The following is a 22543-nucleotide window of genomic DNA, read 5'->3' as shown; positions in this document are numbered from 1 at the left end:
TATAAAAAATTTTCATAGAATCGCCCACATAACATACCACTCAATATAAAAAGAAGACAAAACTTTATTCATTTCCCAAATATATATAAGTATATATATTCATGGATGCGCGTGCGAACGTCGATATCTCTCTCTTCCCCTTTGGCTTGTCTGCGTATACGTCCCCCTCCCCGTTCACTGCACACTGCGCGTCGATGTTCGAGGAAACTTGAGAGATAGTTTCCCGATCTATTCTACACTTATCTTTATATGCATTATCCATCAATCGCTGCATGCGCGCGCGCGGATAGAAACTTTCGAATTTTATATTGCCCCGAGGCTATACAAGCACTTGCATGCGCTCACATACACCTACACACGTATATAATACATACATACTGTTGTGGGGAGGGGGGGGGGGGCAGAGAATTATACTTTGAAAGATAGAGAATTTTAAAGCTCGTAATAACGTATATAGACAAAACTTATCGCGTCCATCTTTATGAAGCATAATGTATATACAATAATATCGTTGCCGGAGTTATTACTCCGCGCTATGAGAAAATCAAAAGCATTTCAGATATAAAAGTCGGAATTTTTGCAACTGCTGCCGTATAAATATGATATACGCGTAATGTTTATTTATGTACTGGATGGACAACTTTGCCGTGTGTGTGCGTGTACATATATCAACTCGCTGCAAACTACACTTGTTTATACTACTGACTTCATAAATGTATTTCTTGTGTAGCTTGCAGCTCCTTTGGTTTAATGTATAACTTGATATTTTGTTGCAACTTTTTTCCCCCCCTTTCTGTTTTGAACTATACGTATGTACTCGAGCGACTTTTTTGACTTTCTCTCGCCGGCTTATAAAGCAGGAATGAAAAAGAAAAGAAGTTGCCGGGTGCAATTCTTTTCCAAGTGTTGGAAATAACGAATTACCTCGGAATCGTCGAGTGCGCCAATTGGAACGGTCGAGTGGCGGCACGACTGCAGCAGGGCTCTCACGAGGTACTATATATTACATACATACGAGCGTCTGAGAAGAACAATTTTCGTCTGTTAACGCTACTTCCTCAATTATTTTCGGGTGAAAAAAAACACGCGCCCTATACCTGAGTTTCCGTCTTTGAAATGCAGCGTATACATAACATCCCACGTCTTTAAGGTAAGATTACATCTTAACCTGACACAAGAATTTCACGAGTCTCACTTCAAAGGACTCGCGCAACAAGGTAGGGACTGGAGGTAGGAATTACATACACATACAATACTGTAACGTTATAAACGTTACACGAGTCGCGTTTGGAGCAGCGAGCTTGCGAACGCTCTCAAATAGCCCTTGGTTTATGTTTTGGCGATGATCTAGGAGGAAGCTCAGATTAGAGCAATGCGTAAGGCTTGAACTTTGAAAGGTACACTTGTATTAAGGCAAAGAGAAATCCGTAAAATAACTAGGTATTATTTCAGATAGAAAACTCAAGTGGAAGGAACACATGGAGTTTCAGGTGAAAAAGTAGACCCTATCCTCTGCATAGCGGTGACTGCACTATACCTATCAAGAGGGAATCGCCTACTGGAAAGAGTCGGGTCAAAAACCGAAGGGCTATCAGGTGCAGGATACTATGCTGTCGGACCGATGGTAGGGGCAAAATGTATGCACCTATAAGGTCGACTGGTCACGGTATTCCACCTTGACCGAAGTTATGGCCATTCTGGGATGTTCGTACAGAATGACCGATTTGGGAATGGAGCGGTGGACGAGGGGCGAGCCTGAAATTTTTGGTGGCCGCGCACAAAAAAAAAAGAAAAGAAAAAAAAAGTTGTGCGACGGACGCCAAGGCCAAAGGGCGAGCGAGAGAGAGAGAGAGAGAGAGAGAGAGAAAGAAGAAATGCGCGCGCGAGTCAGGAGCAGCTCTCTCTAATGAGAACTTAAGAGCGATTTTCCATCGGGTGGGAGTCGAGTTTTCTAGTAGTGTGTAGTGCGGGAGAGGCCTGGGCGAAGGTCGCGACCGAAATTTGAAAAATGAGTGGAGAAGAAGCAGCGGCGGCGGCGGCGGCTTCAGCGACTCTTTTGTTTCTCTCGCTTTTTCCTTTCGTCTCTCACTCTTTCTCCCTCTCTTGCATCTGCACCTACACAGTGTATAGACGATGTCGCGCGAACGGTATACAGTACGCACAGGCGCGAAACGTATATACACACATCCATAATGAACGTCGAGCTCGTTGTGTGCACATCGCTGCGACGACGACTACGACGACAAAACGCGCGCAAAGCAACGACGACTGTATAGTTTAGGATCAGTGTGCGCACATACCCGCCAGTGAGAGTGAAAAGCCTATACAGTTAATTATCAGGTGTGCACGAGAGCGAGCGAGAGGAATGAGTATGTATACACACGGGTGCGATGAGTTGGCTGTCAGCCAGCCGCGCGAAACAATGTTCGACGGCCTTTTTTACTCTCGGTCTCTCTCTCTCTCTCTCTCGTACTCTATCCCAGCGACAGTGGTGGCGGCAGTAGAGCTTGCAAGCTCGATTTATCAGTTATGCTCTTTGTACTCGTCAGTGGGGGGAATAAATGATGCTTAATTACACGATGAGTATTGATTAGTCACTTGATCTTATTTTTTTTTTCTTCTTTATCCTTTCTCGCTCGCACTTTGCCATCTCAACTTGAGTACGTACTTACGGATCGGCTTGACGATTCTTTACGCGAGCTTTATTACTCGCTCTCACTACGATCGATTTCTCTCTCACTCTCGCGCTGGCTATTAACTGGTATATTGTCTTCGCCCATACGATCTTATACAGGAACAGAAAATAGAGGCGAACGCGAAGCAACTTGTTTTAATAGAGAGAGAGGGAGATCATTATCGTAAATGTCACGGAAATGCCAAATGAAATGCGAGCTTTTTGCGCGAAAATCGTTTCATCGATAGACGTATACAGCACGCCGTACAACTGCAGACGGTAATACGTTACTGCAGCGTTTACTCCTCAATTATTCTGGAGAGAGAGAGAGAAACAAAAGAGCAAGAGACTCGAGCCTATAGCTAAATGCCGTACACGTAGCGGCTATTTTTCCTGGTAGAGCCCCGGCGGCGAATGTCTGAGAAAGCCAGAGAGCCGTGAGCGAGCGTGTTCCGTGCTCTCTGGTAGAAAATTATCCTCTCCGAGAGGTTCGTAAACTGCCGCTTCGTGTTTGTCTCTCTCGTGCGGTAAGCACGTGAGCTATCGTGCAACCGTCCCGCGCGAATTATTTATCGTTCCTCTTCGGATCATCGCCAAACGAAAAATTATTTTCCCTCCTTACGTAAATAGGCTTTTTCTCTTTCGCGCTGCGCTTTCATATATATACCGAGGGAGAAATCGTCGGAAACCAAAAATTCATTGGCAAAGAGCTTTTTTTTCTATAATTCTTAATCTTTCATTTTCTTACGCCACATCGATATGCCGATCGTTTTTGATATTTACGTTTCACGAAATTCTGTTGACTTTTCTTTGAAACATTGCCATATTATGTGTACTACATTATACATTCGTTTATCATCGTTAGTTTCGTAGAGCTTAATTGGATTTTCGTTGTTGCGATGGAATGTTTGATTGCACACATTTTATTTTACTTTCTTCTTTTCTACAATATTCTCGCTCACATGCTTCACAGTCAAATTTCACATATAATACAGAATGTAGACGTATGATACAAAGCATATACCTGTCTTTTTGCATGACATATATTTATACACAATATCGAAATTCTGGAATGTGTGTCTGTGTGTGTCTGTGAGTGTGTGTGTGCGGGTTAGTATATGCATCTATATACACGAGTACTAGGCTTGTATGTATACGTGTACAATGCTCGCTGTCGATATCGGACGACCTTGTGGCATCGACCAGCCTCTTACCACCTCCCTGCTGCCGCCGCCGCCGCCGCGGCTGCTGCTCCTCTCTGTGTGTGCGCGAGTGCTGCTATAAGTGTATAGATGTGTTGGGTGTGTGTGTACAAACACACTCGAGCGTTTTTGCCTCGGCTCAATCTACGTAGGGTACGTGTGTATAAATACTAAAACTATCACAAACCTCGCGCCTCGTGTCAGCTTTAAAGTCCCATTTGTATAAGCTTTGCCTCTCTATCGTGTTTAAACGAGCTTTTCGCCATCCTCGTTCTCTCTCTCTCTCTCTTACTTTCTCATTCCGTTACGTATGAATTTTGGAATGGTTCCAGTGACGCGATGCGTTACCGAGTGAACACCTATATGAGCGTTATATGCCAGCGATTACGACTCTCGAGTAGTCGAGAATTATGCTTCCGATCGGTATAAGAGAGAGAAGTCGAGGAAGGATAGATATATAAGAGAAAAAGAAAGACACGAAAAAGGAAACGGAATATCTCAATTAAGAGTAGACGACGGGAGAAAAATCGGAGTTTTTTGTCTCTTTCCAGCGAGTAATAGCCAGGCCAGGCGTAAAAAAGCTCTCTCTCTCCTCTCTCGCCGCCGAGCGGAACAATCGACAAGCCTTATCACGACGAGCAGTCTAGCGTATTAGGCACTGCATGTACTTTCTTCTTCTTTTTTTTGTGCACTCCTTCTTTTGTGCTTCTTTTGCATCGTCGTCGTCGACTTCGTCTTTGTCTCGTTCGCCCCGCATATACACGTATGCACACGCGAAGTGAGCTCGCGCGCAAAAACAATCCGCTACTCGGGCGTCGTTAGCCTACTTAGGAGGACAGCGAGCGCTGCTGCGACTATAGGGTAAATACTGTAATGATACAGTCGGCCTGTCTCTCTCTCTCTCTCTCTCGACTCGGCGTATACGCGAGCGCAAGCAGGTATTATCCCACACTTGCAACACGTAAAAGCGCCTCTTGCCTGCCTCGTATACTCGAGCCGCGCTTATAAGCAGAGGCAAGCATATAACCGTTAAAGCTCCCTCTGCCTCTCTCTGTCGCTCTCTTTTCTCTGTGTATGCCATGGGCTGTATAGGTGATCATCGCATGCACCGAGTACATACACTCGGTTGCAGTTATTGATACATAAAATAAAATTAGTCTCATTATACGGAAACGGAACGTACGAACGAGCGAGCGAGCGAGCGATGGTAGCGCTGATGCGCGATTCGAGCTTTATTAAAACAACGCGCATCGCTTATTTATCGCGCGTGAAATGCTACTCCGCTTGCAACACCGAATTCATTCGTGCCAATGGACTCGTTGCTGCTGCCACTGCATCGGGCAGTAACGATGCGTAATCTACTCGTGCGCCGTGTATTCCCCAGCAAAATGGCATAAAACAAGCTTGCGCCGTCGCGCAGCACAGACACATACACACGCACGCACACACGCGCACGGTCTCTAGCAAAACGTTGCTAATGTGTTTTGCATAGTTATTGGCTCAGCCTTACCCAGTTAGCCCAGAGAGTAAACACGCCGCGCGCTTTGCCAAATGCAATGATAATTTTCTCAAACGCGAATATAGTATAGTACATAACAGACACGTCGCCGGGAGATTTGACGCCCCGAAATTTATTTTTAAAAGCTCGAGAGCGACGAAAGTTCGTAGACGCGACAATTCTTACTACCGTCCACAATAACGTACAAAGAATTGAGAGCTTACGCGTCTGAGCAGTACACATACACACATGCAGACAGCTCGTTTATTTACCTGCAGCAATAATCGCTGGATTTGCCAGATTCGCGCTTATATTGTACGCTTTGTACTTTGAAGTCATAATGTATACGCGGTATACAAAACAATACATTGCTGGCTATCGGCCAAACTCTATAATATAAATGCGTAAAACTCGCTAGCCAGGCGCGCGCGCAAGCTCGAGAGATCGGTCGCGACTATAACGCGATGTGCTAGCCCGACTTCGGTGGAGCGACGCACGTGGATGAGCTGTGCCACTCCGCTGTAGCATCGGGTGTTCATTTTTCCTCTCAAAATTTGCTTCAAGGTATGCACGATTATCGTGTGGCTTTGTGTGTACATATACACGCACACACAACTTGTATAATACTTGAGAATTCCCAAAGGAATAACGTTGCAACAGCAACAACAACAACAACGTCGCCGCGGCGAACTACTACGACGGATAAACGGGGTTGGTTGTGTGTGTATGTGCCTGTATACGTGTGTGTATACGCGAGGCGAAGCGGCGCGCGTGGGGACTCGGGGGGGTTACGTGTGTTGCGCAGACGTTGTATCAGGCAGTAGAAAGCAGGTATATACCTAATACTGCTGCTGCTGCTGCGGCGCGGTAAGTTCGAGCGAGCTTGCGAGCGAGCAAGAGAGAGAGAGAGAGAGAGAAGTGTGTGACTTGCGCGCTGCTCATACCAGCACACTTGTACATGCAGCCACACAGACACACATCCACTGGCACGTGTGTACAGACGTAGAGCAGCCGCGCGCGCTCTGTGTACTACTCTCTCGCTCTGCGTGCGCGAGATAGTTGTGAAAGTTGTGCAGTCTGCAGTTTTCAGTTACCTCGCGACGGGCATCCGGCGAGGACTGTGTGTGTTATAGACGCGTCGCAAACAACCCCCAAAAATATTTAAAAAATAAAAACAACAAACCCTTTCTTCGACGATATCTCTTGATAATTTTACTTTCTCTTTCATCTCCCCCCCCGGATCTTTCGAAACATTTTTCTCGAGTACTGTTTCCCGTTTTGCGAGTGTTATTAAATGTATATGAACCTGGTGATCGATCTGACAAAAAAATAAAGATAAAAATAAAAATAAGACATTTATTGCCAGAACGCCACCGCAAGCTCGACGGTGCACGTTTTGCTATGCGCACGTGCGACGAGCCACGATCTCTCTGATGAGTTCTGTTTTATTTTTTTTTGGTTTGGTATTTTACATGATCATTTAAAGAGAAACAAAAAAAGTGTCGACTACGCGTGCGAGATTGAGTAGCAATTTTGTGCGCGATCGAATTTTGATATCGGTAGGTTCGAAAAGAGCACGTCAAATTTTTTTCGTATAAATATACGAAAAAAATATAGATAGATAGCTAGATAGATAGATAGATAGATAGAAGTGGTTTGTGCGCGTTGGTGGCGGCTCGGCAACGTGTGCGGGCGACCAAAGAGAGACTCAAGGCCGAGAGAAGAGTCTACAGCACTCGTCGTCGTCGTCGTCGTCGTCGCTGATCGTCAGCACAACGTCGTCGCTCAGCTATATACACGCTCTTTCTCTCGCAGTAGATAGGGACTTTCGGGTACGCTGAGCTGGGTAAGGAATACTTTTTTCGATTCAATTTAATTCGACGTTCCTGACCATGCCTGGGGTATAGTGCGATACAATTTCCCAAAAGGAGATTTCTCAGATTCAAGTGCGTTGCAAACGGGGTTATGCATTGTTTTTATGCTATATTGTTGATGACATCGATAAAGGTGTGCATCTCTTTCTCTCTCTCTCGCACACGTCCAAGTGTAATTATGGACTGCTGAGTTACATCTGCTGTACGTGCAAAAGCCCTTCGAAAAAAGCACCGATGCGTGTAAAACGTGACCGAGTTCGCAGCTGCAGGCGCACATGCAGCAGCAGTAGCAACTCGACAGAGAAAAGAGACACTCTTACGCGAGCCGTGTGTACACATTTGTGAAATTCGTTATTATTTTTACCCTCTCGTTCCCGAGAATCGATATCGCAAAAGTACGGAATGCTCGCGAGCGAGAGGAACGATATTAACGACGTTAGGAGCATAGCACAGTCCGATTCGCTTCGTCACAGTTGAAAAATAATTTCTCTTTTAATCCCAATATAGAACGAGTCTGAAGAGCTTTACGAGCTTTTTTCTACTCTGCGGGAGATCGGCACTTCTGGTATACGTCTCGTTCGCAGAAGCGAGCGCATTATAATAAATTTTCGTGCTTATCGACTCGCGCGATTCGTCGGTGTAACAAGTGCAACGATCAACATGTTACATTGGCATTGCTTCAAATGCTCTCGCTCGCGCTTCGTTGTGTTTATTTTTTGCCAGTTCATAAGAAATATACAAAGTAGTACGAACGGCGGCGCGTATTTCTGTCGACGCAGGCAGTGCAAATTATCGTAAAAGAACGGAATGTACATGCCTCGTATGCGTTTCATCAACGTACAATCGCGCATATTTTTGTGTGTATACGCATTGCTCTCTTTCTCGTATACTCGAGTTTTTGTCGAGAGCCTAGAACGTCGAGGCCTAGGGCAGGTGTGCGACGCGCGTGAAAAAGGAGCTGCTGCTGCTGCTGCTGGTAGTACTGTTGGATACATGCCAGGAGAGGGATGATAACCTTAACCCAGACTGGCGTACTAACACTAGAGCGGCGCAGCCTAGCGCCTGCTTTGCATTACTATACTTTGCCGAATTATTATGCCTATATACGCGCGTGCTCGCTCGAAACTCACTTGCATACGCTCGTATAGATGTGTATTATATCCGCGAAATGTATATTTTTCACTCTTCACTTTCGTTCGTGATTTCGTTTGATTCCTTTTTTTATTTCGCTCCAATATATATGTGTACAATTTTTCGCATTATGTCATTGGATAATACTACTTTGCAAAAAAAGAAAGAAAGAAGAGCAGCAGCAGCATGTGTACCACCAGCTTTTCTCTTTTTTTTTTACGTAATTTCGTAAGTTCGCACGCCGAGCTTTTAAATTCCCTCTAATTCGATTTGTCGTCGATATTATATCACACAACTCAATCAATTTTCCTTCCCTCTCTTGTTTTTTTTCTTCTTCTTTTTTCTTTTCTCCTCGTTCACTCCAATTTCTCTTTGGCCCTGCGGCATACGACGACGATGATCGCACACGGATACACGATTGTTACACACATACACCCATGTAAAATACATAACCGAGCACCGCAGCGGAGCAGTATTGTGGAGTGGCAGAATTGCGAGGGCTAGAAATTGCAGTTGCTTGGGAAACTTGTCTGGCTCGAACACAAACAAACCATCCCTGAGCGTGGCGCGCAATTCAAACTATCCCCCAAGCTAAAATTGAGTCGTCCAGCCTTTGTTAAATGTTCCTCCTCGTCGTCGTCGAGTAGTGGTAGTAATGGTAGTTGTGGCATCGATTATCCTCGGGCAACCGCACAAATTTCTCGACGCTCCATCGTTGCCCTACCACTACTTACCTTCGACCCATCCACTTTTTTCGCTTATATTCCGTGCAGATCGCATTTTTACGAAAAAAAATGTACGCTGGCTTTCGCGTGCGTGTGTTCATATTTCAATATGATATGATATAGGAAGCTGCTTCGCTCACGGAGACGTAATAATTAGATCTGTCTCTCAGCAGCAGCAGAAGCAGCATCGGGGTCGGATATACGTAGGTATATAATCCAAATCCAATACAATGCAGATAGTACATAATCTTAATGGCAATCTGTTTAATTACACGCAAGCTGACCGATGCACGTAAACATATACGTATAGAGATCCAATGCCAAGACGTAAAAGCATTTCTATATCCTCTTTGAGCGTTGTGTGCCGCCACTACAATATGCTTGTATACATTCGCGCTATACGGTATCATATCGAATCAGTGCCCGGGCGCTTTCGTACATTATTACATTATGTATTAAACCCATAAGCCTAGCGTGTAATGTAATATTCTGCACGCAGCTCTTCAAGATGTGTGCGCGCGGCTAGAGTATTATATGTACGTCGAATAACGATTCGTACGACTTTTACCGCCGTCCCCTGTAATAATAAATAAGCGCGAAACGGTGTCACGTTTGTGTGGGTGTGTGTATCTGTGCTCGAGCGGCGCGAATTGGTCATATACTGCACAGCCGAGTGATACATAAGCTCGTGTTTAATCTCGAGCGTATACACTGCAAGTCGCGCACACTTATACACTCATGAGGTTATTACTTATTAAAGGAAGATCGATACGCTTGGCTCGCACACACGACATGATATAGCACAGCACATACACACACAGCAGCAGCAGCAGCAGCAGCACCTGTATTCACCTTGGAATATAAGTTGATCGGCTATATAATGCCACTATACTATCGCGTAGTAGTATACGTACGCTTGGAAGGCGCCAGTGCACAAGCCAATGACCAGTATCGACGTGTTTCGCGCGCGATTTCGATCGATCCGATTTACACCTTTATCGTTCGAGTTATATCGCGTATAAAGCGATCGATGCGCCTATCCATTGAATTAAAAGACGCGCAGAGAGATAGATAGAAAAAAAAAGGATCGCTCGTCAAAGGATGCCCTGCAGTGTATACAGCTGTGTGTGTTTGTATACCAAGTCAATCGTGTAAGCGACGACCGATCGAGGTCACTGATTACAGACAAATTACGACACACACACACATACACATACGGTAAAGTTCGAGATAGACGGAAGCTATACGCTTGCAAGCTCGCAAGCTCGACTCGACCGCTTGCACACAAAAAAAAAGATGCAGACAAGCTTTTTTTACCTTCTTATTCCTAATATAGATCAAAGCTACCTTCCTCTTTCTTTCCTTTATTTTTTTTTTATCATCCGTCTGTCTAACGTAAAAAGGCAGCTGCTTTAGAAATAAGACGAGCTTGCGCGCGCGGAAGCACGTACACACGTGGATATTTCGAGCAAAGAAATAAGGTCAATGTCCCGATTAGTATACGTATATATAACACACACCTAAGCATATACCGTGTAGCTGAGCTCTATTACATACACTCTGTATACATTCGCTTCCTTTGATTTTCTGAAATTTCGCCGTGTTCCCTCTTTTCCGAATTTTTCCCGCGAGTATAATGCACAGCGGGGGATTTGATTTTCGTCGAAAATCAAGAAAAAAAGAGGCAGCATCTAAAGAATATCGTGCTCTCTTTCGCTCGCTAAACGAAATATGAGGAGTCGAAGGAGCTGAAAGAAAAAGTTCACGATAATGCCGAGTCTATATTTTAGCTTACACTTGTCTATGTGTGTTCATCCTTTATATTTACCGTTATATATCCTACTGCTGCGAACGATCGAGGCAAAAGTTTCGGCCCGAAAGAAAAGTTCGAGCTTCTTCTTGTTTCGTGTTCGGCTGTATGGACAAGAAGAAGAATAAAAAAATGAAGATAAAAGACGAAGAAATGAATCTCGAGTTCGACTTGTTTTTGCGAGTTATGATCGACGAAAGAGGGAACAAATTGATGCGAGCGATATGTGCCATATGACAAAGCGATTGATCATCCCATGTGTGCCGTTACGATATCGTCGGCTGGGGAATCCGCTAGGCGTATCAATCCATCGCTTGTAGCTTAATACGTCCATTACAACGATATAAGGTCCGAGGGAATTGCCTCCGTAATAAGGATGAAAGATCACTCGATATCAGTTTTCGAAGAGCTACATTTACAATTTTACGGCCTATGTAGACAGCATTAGCGTTAATTCCATTCGAAGATATAAACATTTCAACGCGCTCGTATTTTTATACACACATGATAGAAAAAGGGTTGTGTGCTTAGTGTTTTATAACAAAAAGCTGGGCGCTCGTCTATATTGCCGGGACTGTCCGACCTTGGGCGAATCTCGGCGACAGGCATTTTATAAGAGGATTTGGAAAAAAATCGGCGAGTTTAATTCGACTGCATATATGTATGCGTGTGTGTGTGCGTGCACATGAGGACACGTGCCGCATGCTTAGCTGCTGTGGCTGTTGCTGCGCTGCTGTGTGCGATCCGATGATAAGAAAATTCGACCGAGCAACACGAACGTACATGCATATAATAGACAGCTGTGCAGTGAAAAAGAGCGAGAGAGTCGCGGACTGCACGTGATACGACGGCGTTGACATAATAATCCCGGATGACGATATAGTCAATATTTCAACGCTAGCTCTCGACGACGGACAACTCTGTTACGTTTTCATTTTGTTTTTGCGTCTTTTATTTCCTCGTCATTTTGGAATTGATTAGATGCGACGTGATAATAAAAAAAAAATAAAATAAAATAAAAAGACGACCAGAGTGAATAAATTATAAATGCGTATAAGGAATAAGCTGTAAAGCTTGCGAACTATATACTGCGCGCGCGCGCGAGCGATTATATACACACCGGCGAACGCGAGTCAATTGACTCGAATCGATCAGCTCAGGACGTAACAATAGCTCGGCGCCTCTCTTTCCTTTCGAGCGAGTCGGAGACACTCCATTCCCCGATTACAAAAGTCTCTCTGTCTCTCTCTTTCATACTCCTCCCTCACTCTCCTCCCTCTCTTCGTGATTTTCAATCCATATACCTCGCCTAGGCTTGGCGCTGCTGTATTATCGCCTAATAATCCTTCCTAATGTCATTATTCCGTCAATTAGGTTATCACTCGGTGCTGATCGGATCCAGCACCGAGGAATAGAGGTAGAGAGAGAAAGACTTAATATAAGATGTTTCCTTTTCTTTCTCGATCAAGGGTACACGAGTATAAACCGATTAGATGAAAAAAGAAAATCAACAATCGGATTAAATCGCTACTTTTGTCTTGTAATAAAGAAAAAAAAAAGAGTCTCACGATGTCGTCATCTTTTTTATCGTATTTGCACGCGCCGCTCGCATAATGTATACTTGTGTATTGGGATTCAAACCTTGAACTGTTACTGAAACTTGTGCCGAGCGAGTGTGTGCACCTGTCGCTGGTTTACTAAACTCTAGCTCAGGCTCTCTCTCTCTCTCTCTTTCTGTCCGTTAAAAATATGCATATTTCATAGATTTTGCATACATATTACTTAAAGCTGCGGAGCGTCGAGTCTCAAGGTCGATCTGCAAATTATTCTCGAGCTCCCAATTTTTTGTGCCGCTGTTGTTGCGATTCTGCCATCTAATGAAATTAAAATATATACACCCCCTTGAACTTGCATATAGTTGTCGTGAATCCTTTGTTATTGCGGAGTGGATGAATGCATTTGGGAATGAAAAAACATCGAGCTTGCATCGCGTCGAGTGTATATAAACTAAAAGCCTCGAAGTTTCACGGCTCGTCGTCAGTGGCGACGATTCATCCTCTGTTTTGCTATATCCCTCCGATATATTGTGTGCGAGCTAGTTTTGTACTTTTGTTTACACGCTATATTGTATATTTTTAATCCTTTAAAAATGATGAACCAAAACACATTTACGCCGTTCGTTGTTGTAAAAACATTTTCAATTCTCCGCGGTGCGGCATTATTTCGTTGAAAACTGAAGCGACGAGTGAAAATAAAATTGTTAAACTTTCCTTTATATCGAAATTCTTTTTTTTCTCTCGTGGGTTTTACAGAACGTGAAAATGAACAAGAAGCGCGCTCGAGCTGTACTCGGTTTGCATATGATTAAATCTAAACATTTTGCGTTGAGTAAGCGCGTTAACTTCTTTTTTTATTGCTGCTGATGCAACTGCCGCCCTTTTACAAAATAAATAATGGCTTGCCTGCAGTGTTACGCATTTTACTATGGTACGCCACGAGAGCTTCTTTTAAACATAAATTATCGCCTTTTTTTCTCGACTTCGCCCTTTTTTTTGCATCTTATACTGCCCACGAATAAAAAAGCAAACAGAGCATAGAATAATAAATCGAATGGTTCGAATGAAATTATTGATTTTTCAAATTTATTAATGTCGTGCAGGTGGTACCAATTGTAAAAGATACTTAGCATTTTTCACGTGCCTTTTTTTACTATACACACTTTCCTCCTCTACTTGCTGGACGTAGTATGTATGTGTACCCACATCAACAATAATAATGCCGTTATAAGACAGAGAATCGCAACGCTTGCTATAGATTTTCATTGATATTACATTTTCAAAATAAAACTAAAATGACATACCCACATCCATGTCTAACACCAAGAGTAAATCGGGTTTCCTTTTACTCTAGACAATCTATTCCCAAGGTAGTGCTTGCATAAATTTTCCCTTATCTATTTACTACGTTGCGTGTGTATGGGTGTGTGCGTACATGTGCTTATGTACGAACAATACGAGTGGGACCGAAGTAAAGTAGAGTCTCGAGTTAAAATAACAGTCTCTTGCTTTTAAAGCTACACGCACACAAGCACACATACACATACTCATACACTGATTCAATCTCCCGTTTTTTTCGTTTGCTGCGCGCGCGCATAGAAGAAATCCGACAAATTGCCTTGTTTCACCCCACGCGCGCGCTCGCGCACATGCATACGCATACACACAGACAAAGGCCAACTGGGACATTTTTCGTATCCACTTTCGTAACGTGATAAACGAGCCAACGCACACAGGATATTCCATTGCAGTTGTGTGACCTCGCGACATAACGAATGACCGTCGCGCGAAAGCCGAGTCCGACTTCGTGTAGCAGCAGCAAGAGGAGGAGGAAAAGGAGAATGATTTAAAAAGCTCCGAGTCGTTGTAGCCAAAGTCAATATTAGCTGGGCGAGTAATGCGAGCTTTCGCTAGGGGTCTTGACCGAATACATCTACGTGTTTCCGGCCAGTAGCTCGAGCTATACTACGCGTATGCAAATTGCTTAGGTATAATGAATTTAGATTCGGGACGTAAACTCTCGATTGTTAAGGAATGCGTCTGCCGCTGCTGCTGCTTGCAAGGTTCGTGACTATGTGCCGCAGTGCTGACAACTATGTTATAACGTACTACGCTCCTCGGAGAAATTTAATTACGACAGTTCGTCGTTAGGTTTATATATGCGCAAAGCTATTTTACATTATCAGTAGTTTCCAAAAATTGATTGTTTCTGAGTGCACAGCTGATTCGTCCATAGAGCGCGAAAAAAATAATCATTCGCCTACGATCAATTCGGAAACAAATAATTCGTCTACACGTCGCGGGAATATGCCAACGAGTTAAATTGCGAAAAGCGACGAGAATTACGTAATCTTGTCTATTCTCTTTTTTACTTTTTGTGTGAGTGTGTGTGTGTAGCTTTGGCACATACAAAGGGTGAAAAATAATACAATTAAAAGCGTCGTCGAACAGCTAGTGGTGCCAATTTTGCGCTGCTGCTGATAAGGTAACAATGTTTACCCAAGTTGGCGAAAATATTGTAAAGATGATTGATTTTGCCTTTGAGCGGTTGAGCTTTTAAAAGAACTCGATAAAAGACATTGCCTTGCGCCAAACTTCGGTGTGGGCATAGAATTGGGAAAACTCGACCTTTTTTTTTGTTAAATTTACGCCAGAAATTTTGTAAAAGCTCTAGCTCGAGCTTTTTCTTTTTTTAATCAAGCGTAAAAGATATTTTACACGATCGATAACGGCTGATACGAAAAATTTCATGAAAGCAAATAGTTTAACGAGAGAAAAATTCCCACTCTGCGTTATTAATCTAAGAGAAGAGAAAAAAAATTGGAGTGAAAACTTTTGCTCCAGCGAAGGTGATGAAGAGCGAGCGCGAGGGAATAAGTTTGAAAAAAATGGATTTCTCTTACCTGCGATTCTGCGTGTGAAAACTTACTACGGCCAAAGTATATAATAATTTGTATATAGCAAGGCGGTTTTGAAGCAGCGACGTTTTTTTCACTTCTGCGCCTCTTCACAAAGGAGACTTTAAACTCTTTTATTCTCTTTGCGCGATATAACTTCATTTTCCTGCTGCCTATAACGAAGATTAATTTTACTATAAACTGATAAGAACAGTGTGCTTCGAACGAACAAGCTTGTAGACTCAACCGCGAGTGCTGATGAATTAAAAACTTGGAGCTTTTTTTTTCTTGACTTGATGTTTTGCGCTTTTAGTATTCGCGAATTTAATTCCAATGCTCGAAAGCAGACCTCCACTGCATCATTTACTTGCTTTAAATTCCGACCATCAAATGGCAGAGCTTACGCGTGTGCACACATGAAAGTGAATTTCAAGCCCGTATAGGGGCTCGATATAGGCGCAGGAGGCAGGAGGCAGTGGCAGCAGCAGCTGCTGCAACAGCGGCGCGTCAGTAGCAAGTTACACATTATAGGTATGCACTTGACCTTGATGCAAACGCGAAGCGAGGGAGCGCGCGCGCATCCGGTGCGTCATCTGTGCAGTACGCCTTTTTTCTCGCTCCTCTTTAATCCGGTGATTAATGTAGAGAGCGCCTGAGCGAAGGAAACACAACTTTGGCAATTTTTTTTTCTCTCTATTTCGTTGCTACTTGGCATTTTTCAGTCCTGAAGTCGAGTTTCGAACGGAAATATTTTAAATCGGAATGAAGAAAAAAAACGAAAGATTGATTCGAATCGTCCACATAGATATCTGCAAGTTTGAGTGAGAAATAGGTTAATACCAAATGGAATAGCGATGATTATCGTAAAAATGGACAGTAGCAGCGTGTTACGTGCAGCATAATCGCGTGTCTGATAAATAACATGTACAACTCTGGCTACGAAATAAAATGCGTCACCAGCGAGTGGAGCCTCGCGAGATTTACTTTGGAAGATTGTCCAGCTGGATAGAGGAAGTTCGGGAGGGAAGAAAATTTATCGTCGCTCTGCTCACGAAACACTCCGCATGCATATGATAAATGTCGAGGCTCTCTTCCAGGAGAGGGTGGATGTGGGGTGGGTTGGTGGAGGAGGCTGATGTAAGCAGGAGATTGTTCCTGACGTATAACTCACACACACACACACGAACTAAATGCTCACACGCGTTTGGCATTTTGCGTGAATTTTGGACGCGTGGGTGCGCCTCACTGCTCTCCGGTGCAGGCGCAAATAATAATTTTCCGCCCGCACAAATATTGCTAAAAACTACTCGAAAGCTTGTAGAATGGATGTTTTTGTTGACGCTCGACATGGATACGCACGAACGTATTATATATAAGGCACACACAAACAAACATCCATAGAATAGAGTTAATTAATCGCTGCACTTGACCCAGTATAAAACCTTCTCGGGTACACACATGCCCACATCTCGCGCTTCTTCCGTTTCGATCGATCGATTCGTTGAAGCGTTGTAGGCAATACGCTCGCACACAGACACACACACACACACACACAGCAGCCGAGGAAAAGTAGCAGCGACAGCGGGCTTGTATGCAAGGTCTTTATTGCCTATATGCCTCGTATACACACACAGACAGACGCGTACAAAACATTATTACACTCAGGTGCGGTGATGATAATCGCGCGCAAAACGCCGCGAATTTATCTGATGATTATTATCGAGTTTCATTTATTTCGGGTTCGAAATTATTTATCCTTTTCATATTGCAAGGGCCGTGAGACAAAGAGGAAGATCAGCGACTCGGAGAATGAATTTCTAACGAGGCATTTTTCTGGAATTTCGTATACGCGTCGTTGATCTCGGCGAACTCTCTTGAGGCGAGCTTATTGCTGTAAATATGCACTATTACGCGCGTTGAGATATTTCATTTGTAAAAATGAAGACACTTTGAGCTAGTAGGGCGCGTATATGAAAGCTAAAGAAGAACATAAGAAAGAATTTGCATCGGAAATGTTTTCAGTTTTATCCTATAGCGTTAGCGTTGGCGCATAAACTTTGTGCTCTGTGTGAGCCGTGCACACTCACGCACACACATACTTTTTGCATCATAATGTAAGCGCAAAATCCGGTAATAAGTGCCCGAGGTTACTTGGCTGCTTTGCCTAAGAAGAGAGTCTTTCATTTTCTAACCGCGTCAGAGAGAGATACTTCGCCGTTTTCGAAGAATTTCAAGCTTATCCGCGCTCGCGCATCTTCTTTTGCCGCGACTTTGCCTTTCAAATTTACTGATATACGTTGCTATATATCTCGGTGTGAAAAGAGCCTCGAGCTTTTCCAGTTTTGTGTAATATTTTATCGAAAATCCGCTCTTTCCATAGCAGCCAACAAATCTCTATATAGGATAATTGTTCGATCCCTGCCTGACCGAATCGACACTCGTACTACTTGCTCTTTCGAGGCTCTTTCAATGTATGCGTGTATGCTATGGATAGCTTTTAATCCCCGACTCCCGAGACTGATGTAAATTTATTTTTACGGTACGGCTTTTACACGGACGAAGATGAAAAAGTATTATTCTTTTTTTTCGAGTGCCGAGAAGAATCTTATCAGATATTAAATGAAAGAAAAAAAGTTACGTAACGGGCGATATCACTGGTGCGTAGCTGCATCTTTGTAGCAGAGAAAGAAAGAAAGGGAGAGAGAGTCGAGGTGCGGATTCCCCCTGACCATTTCCGATAATGCAAGAGTACTTTTTCCAATCCGCGTACATATTCACGTTATGTGTGCACTCTCCGAATATGGTACGAGAGTACTAGAAACTCACGTTTTTTCGCCGCGAAGAAAATAAAAACAAAATAGTGCTTTCTCGTGTATGCAGAAAAAGTAAGGCAGCTCTATGTACGAGCGAGAGAGAGTAAAAATTACCACCAATAAAATGAAAAAAGAACACTAGCTATATTTTACGAGAAAAATCGCGTTTTACTATGTACACGCGATATGATATTGCAGAAAAGCATTCGATTAATTAATTAACCCGTCGAAATTGTGCGCGCGCGAGGAAATCGTCGTTTTATTAACCGCGAGAAAAGCCCCCCAGCTCCGACGTATTTCCATGCGGCGCACACACATTCATACGTACATACGAATACACAAACGATGCGGATCGTGATTTATGACTAAGCTCGAGTTTCGGATAAACCATGCGGCAGCCAAGCTCTCGTATCTACTCACACATTATACGAGCTTGGGCGAAGTTCGAGCGGCCGCGTGTATGTGTATGTGTGTATAGTAAGAGCGTCAACTCGTATCTGCGATTGGCAGCGAGTCAAGTGCAGCTTGCGGAATATCTCGGCGCTCGGCTATGTATGTATACGAATGCATATTATATATAGTTGGCCACACGCGCGCAGCGACAGATAGAAAGGAGCAAAGCCGTACACGTACCTATCTCGCCCTCTCGATGAAACTCTCTCGAGCTTTGATGAGTGTACCGTCGTCGTTTGTTTGCGTACTTTTGGAACTGCTGGTGTCGCGCTGCATGCGCGACGATTATTCGAATCTGAGAAATCTCCAACTTATCCCACCCCCGCAGCCGTTGAGGCGGCATGGTCAGACACGTTATGAATTAACGCGTGTACGGCATCGACGATCCTCCTTCAACGAGAACCCGTCTGTTTTTGTCCGTTTGCAGCTTGGTGCCCTCGCAACTGACTTGGTAATTGCTGCTACGAGCACTACTGCTGCATCTAACCGCGCGATCTTGCGCATCTCTCCGAACATTATGAAGTCGTCGATGCCGCGCGCATCGATACGAATCGCGAGTGCCAGCACCGAGTCGAGCAACGACAATAGCAGCCGAGTCACGGCATAAAATCATCGTCGATTAAATACAAGTCGAGCCATATATTGCCAAATATGGAATTGTTTACCGGAGGTGGTGGCGGTGGCGGTAATAGCGCTGCGTCTCCTGCCGCTACTGCCGACGCTGGAGCCGAGTCGCCCAGCAGATCCGAGAGTCCCGGAATCGCGCCCCTGGGTATGACGCTCGGCACGACCCGCCAGCGAAGTCTCAAGGATCGCCTCAAATCCGCCGGATCGAGCATCACCACTGGATTCAGCTGGCAGTGAGTAGTTACCAAGCATTATGTATACCCGATCGTATATAACACACATATATGCGCGCATACATAGGACGTGTGCAGACTCGAGTAAGTGTACTACTACGCGAGAGTACAGAGAGAAGTGCACATCCACTGCTGCCGCGTACACACGAGCGCATGTAAATGGGCTTCCGGGCTTTTCACGAGGAAACGCGCGTGATTTTCAGCTGTAACGATTGATCGAGAATACTCTCAGAGAGACTGTTATATATTGCGGACTGCTATATACGTTGGCCGCGGCGAGAGACATGCCGAGTGGCGAGTAGTCTAGCTCTTTTGACGTGAAAGGACGTGATTAGAGGATTTTGGCCGTCGTCGCTATCCGCTCCGCGCACGATGTTACGAAATCGCAGTCACTTGAGAATAAAGTGCACTGTATATGGCGCATCGGTGGTCTGTATACCCGCCTTTGATCGTCGCGCGTGTCCAGCTGATATTTGACAATTTATATCGTTACGGAGAAACCGAGTCGAGATTATAGGTCAACGATGCACGATTGTATGCAGCTCGAGACCCGACATTGAAAACTTGGCCATCGTAAATTATAAAAAAAGCTTGATTATGATTCTCAAAAGATGTGAAATCTCGCTTCTCGCGAATAATTTTCGTTTTTGCTCGCGAGCGTAGCAATTAATATCGTGCTGATTTCGGCCAAGAGACGGAGGGAAAAAATGTGCTCGCTATAATCTCGGATAGAACGGAGAGAAAAAAAAGGTAAAATAAAATAAATAAATGAAAAAGCGCGTGTTGAAGAACTTTAAGAAGTATTACGATAAAACCATAAGCTTTTTTCAAGCTTTAAAGGGACAGAGAGGAGCGCCACGAGACACGTAGTCATTTTTCATGTTAGCTCGTAGAGAGCGAGGAGCTTTTTTCAGTTTTGCGCGCGGTATTATACGCTGTTTTTTCTCTCTCTCTCCCTCTTTGTCCGAGAAAACAAAATAATCAAAACTTGGAGCAAAGTTTTAACGCCGCTCTTTTTTCTTGGGCACACGCGCGCAATCAATCTGAGCCCCCTCACTCTCTTTCTTGCACCGCGCGTGTCGTAATTACAGCACGCAACAAATGATTATCGACGCTCCTGCCAGAGAGATAGAGCCCCCGCCTTTATATATTGTATAATATACGAGCGGCAGTGTGGGTGTGTGTCTATGCGCGCGGCGTATCGAACAATCAAAAGTCCATTAGTTAGATGAAATTTTAATGTTTCGCAACAACTAAAACTAATAACGCGCGAGAGCAAGTATATAGTAGTGCTATATAGCGCGCGCGTCGAAGAGTGTTTCGTCGTCGTCGTCGTCTTATACTCCCTTGCGCGACGCGCTGCGTCGATGTATACTTCTCTTAATTATTTATCCATAACGCCGAGCGCGACGCAAGTACATAGAGAGAGAGAGAACCACCGTAGCCGCTTACGAACACTTCGGGGGCGCACTGCAGCTATATACTCGATATCTCGTAGCTTTTATCGTAAACGAAATTTCCTACTTCGTGATTTCTGCCTCATTGAGAATTTCTCCATTATGTTTATGAATTTAAAAACGTGCTTTCGTCAATATTTCAAGATCTCGCCAGTTAAGAGCTCGTCGATCGAATTACATCGTTATGTACATAATTCGTTGATTGAATGTGCTTATTTCATCGGTCTTTCGTGCATCTATAATTCCAGCGTAGATTTATATGAACACTCAATTGGCAAGTTTTTAGCCAAGAAAATTTGTCGAGTCTCTCGGCGTCGCGCGACCATTAAAAGAGGCGAAAATCAAATTACTCCCCGAGCGAGAGCTGTGGATGAGCCTTTGAATCTTAAATGGCTTCATTCATCCTTTACTGACACACTCGAGCGTCTGCGAGCAAAGCTCGACTTCAAAAAGACGGCCAGGGCTCATCGCTGCTACTGCGGCTGCTGCTTCTGCTGCTGCTGCTGTGCACCTGCGTTACAGCTGCTTCTTCGTTGCGTCAACAGATGGCGATGCCTTGACCGATCTCAAATATTTAAAAAACCAGTTGGATTAAAATTACAGCTCGTACTCTCGATACTCTTTATCGCTCGGAAAGGATCATCGTAGCTCATTTTTTATTGTCACACGATACGATCGTTGAATTTTTATTCGCATAAACGAAATTTAAAAAACACAATTGCTCTCAACTGCACCACGTGTGCAGTCGCTTTTAGCGTTACGAAGTACGCAATACTTATCGTGTCTCCTGCTGATCCACTCGCATGTGCTCGCATTTTTCTCGAATTTACATAAGCTTTCACGATTTGCCAGCACTCGCTCATTTCATACGTACATCGACAACAACTGTCCGCATATTTTTTGTGCACGAAATTTATTAATAAAATATTATGCGAAATCACGTTTTTGCTTCAAGTTGAGAAGTCAAAGAACATTTGTAACACGTGCCATCGGATGAATAAAAATGCTTTTTGAAAAATCCAAACGTATCCTTCATGCATCGACATGGTTAAAAATAACTACAATATTTTTATACAAACGTGAATATGGAATGCGAAAGCGAGATGGAGAAAGAGAGAACAAAGAGCTTCTGTACTTGGGTTTGCAAGATTACGTACGGCGTTGTATCGGGATAAAATGATTTTTTTGTGTCGTTTCATTTTCGAGTATAGCTTTTTAATTTTTTGAAAGTTTGTGCACTTTTTTTCACTCGATTGAAAAATCAGAATAAAGATTGTTTTCATCACCGCGTGCGTGAAACAGTGACGTATTTTTGAGAAAAAAAAATCACTCGCATTCTTAATATCATCATACAAATTCACGATATCTCACGTCCAGCATGATTTACAGGCTTCAGTCAAGTCAACGGGATGAAAAAAAGAACAACGAGCTTCTCGTTTCTCGCTCACACACATACACATAATACCGCGCATAGAGGAGACTTCCTTTGATCGACGCGTACTGCTCAGGGCAGCAGCAGCAGCAGCAGCAGAAGCCACGAGTCAAAGGCCAAAGAAAAGGATATCTTGCTGCTAGCCGTCGCGCGCAACGTTT

At 43.9% G+C, this 22543-nt stretch overlaps 1 protein-coding gene across 2 annotated transcripts in view; it reads left to right on the top strand.

The window, feature by feature from the left end:
• The window catches only part of LOC106650098 (TLD domain-containing protein 2), a 132885-nt gene that overhangs the window by 11345 nt on the left and 98997 nt on the right, over positions 1 to 22543 (top strand). The window contains exons 1-2 of one of the 2 annotated variants that reach the window (XM_014367892.2): positions 6444 to 7220; positions 19061 to 19493. The exons of the other annotated variant lie outside the window; for it this stretch is intronic. Coding sequence (XP_014223378.1) covers positions 19285 to 19493 — 209 coding nt within the window. The 5' untranslated portion in view covers positions 6444 to 7220; positions 19061 to 19284. Of the gene's footprint in view, positions 1 to 6443; positions 7221 to 19060; positions 19494 to 22543 lie in introns of those variants that run through there. 2 annotated transcript variants of the gene reach the window in all.

The sequence above is a fragment of the Trichogramma pretiosum genome, unplaced genomic scaffold (genome assembly GCF_000599845.2).
Source record: "Trichogramma pretiosum strain Unisexual culture from Peru unplaced genomic scaffold, Tpre_2.0 scaffold82, whole genome shotgun sequence".
NCBI lineage: Eukaryota > Metazoa > Arthropoda > Insecta > Hymenoptera > Trichogrammatidae > Trichogramma > Trichogramma pretiosum.
Note: the sequence above shows the minus strand (reverse complement) of the source record. Positions and strands in the feature narration are given on the sequence as shown.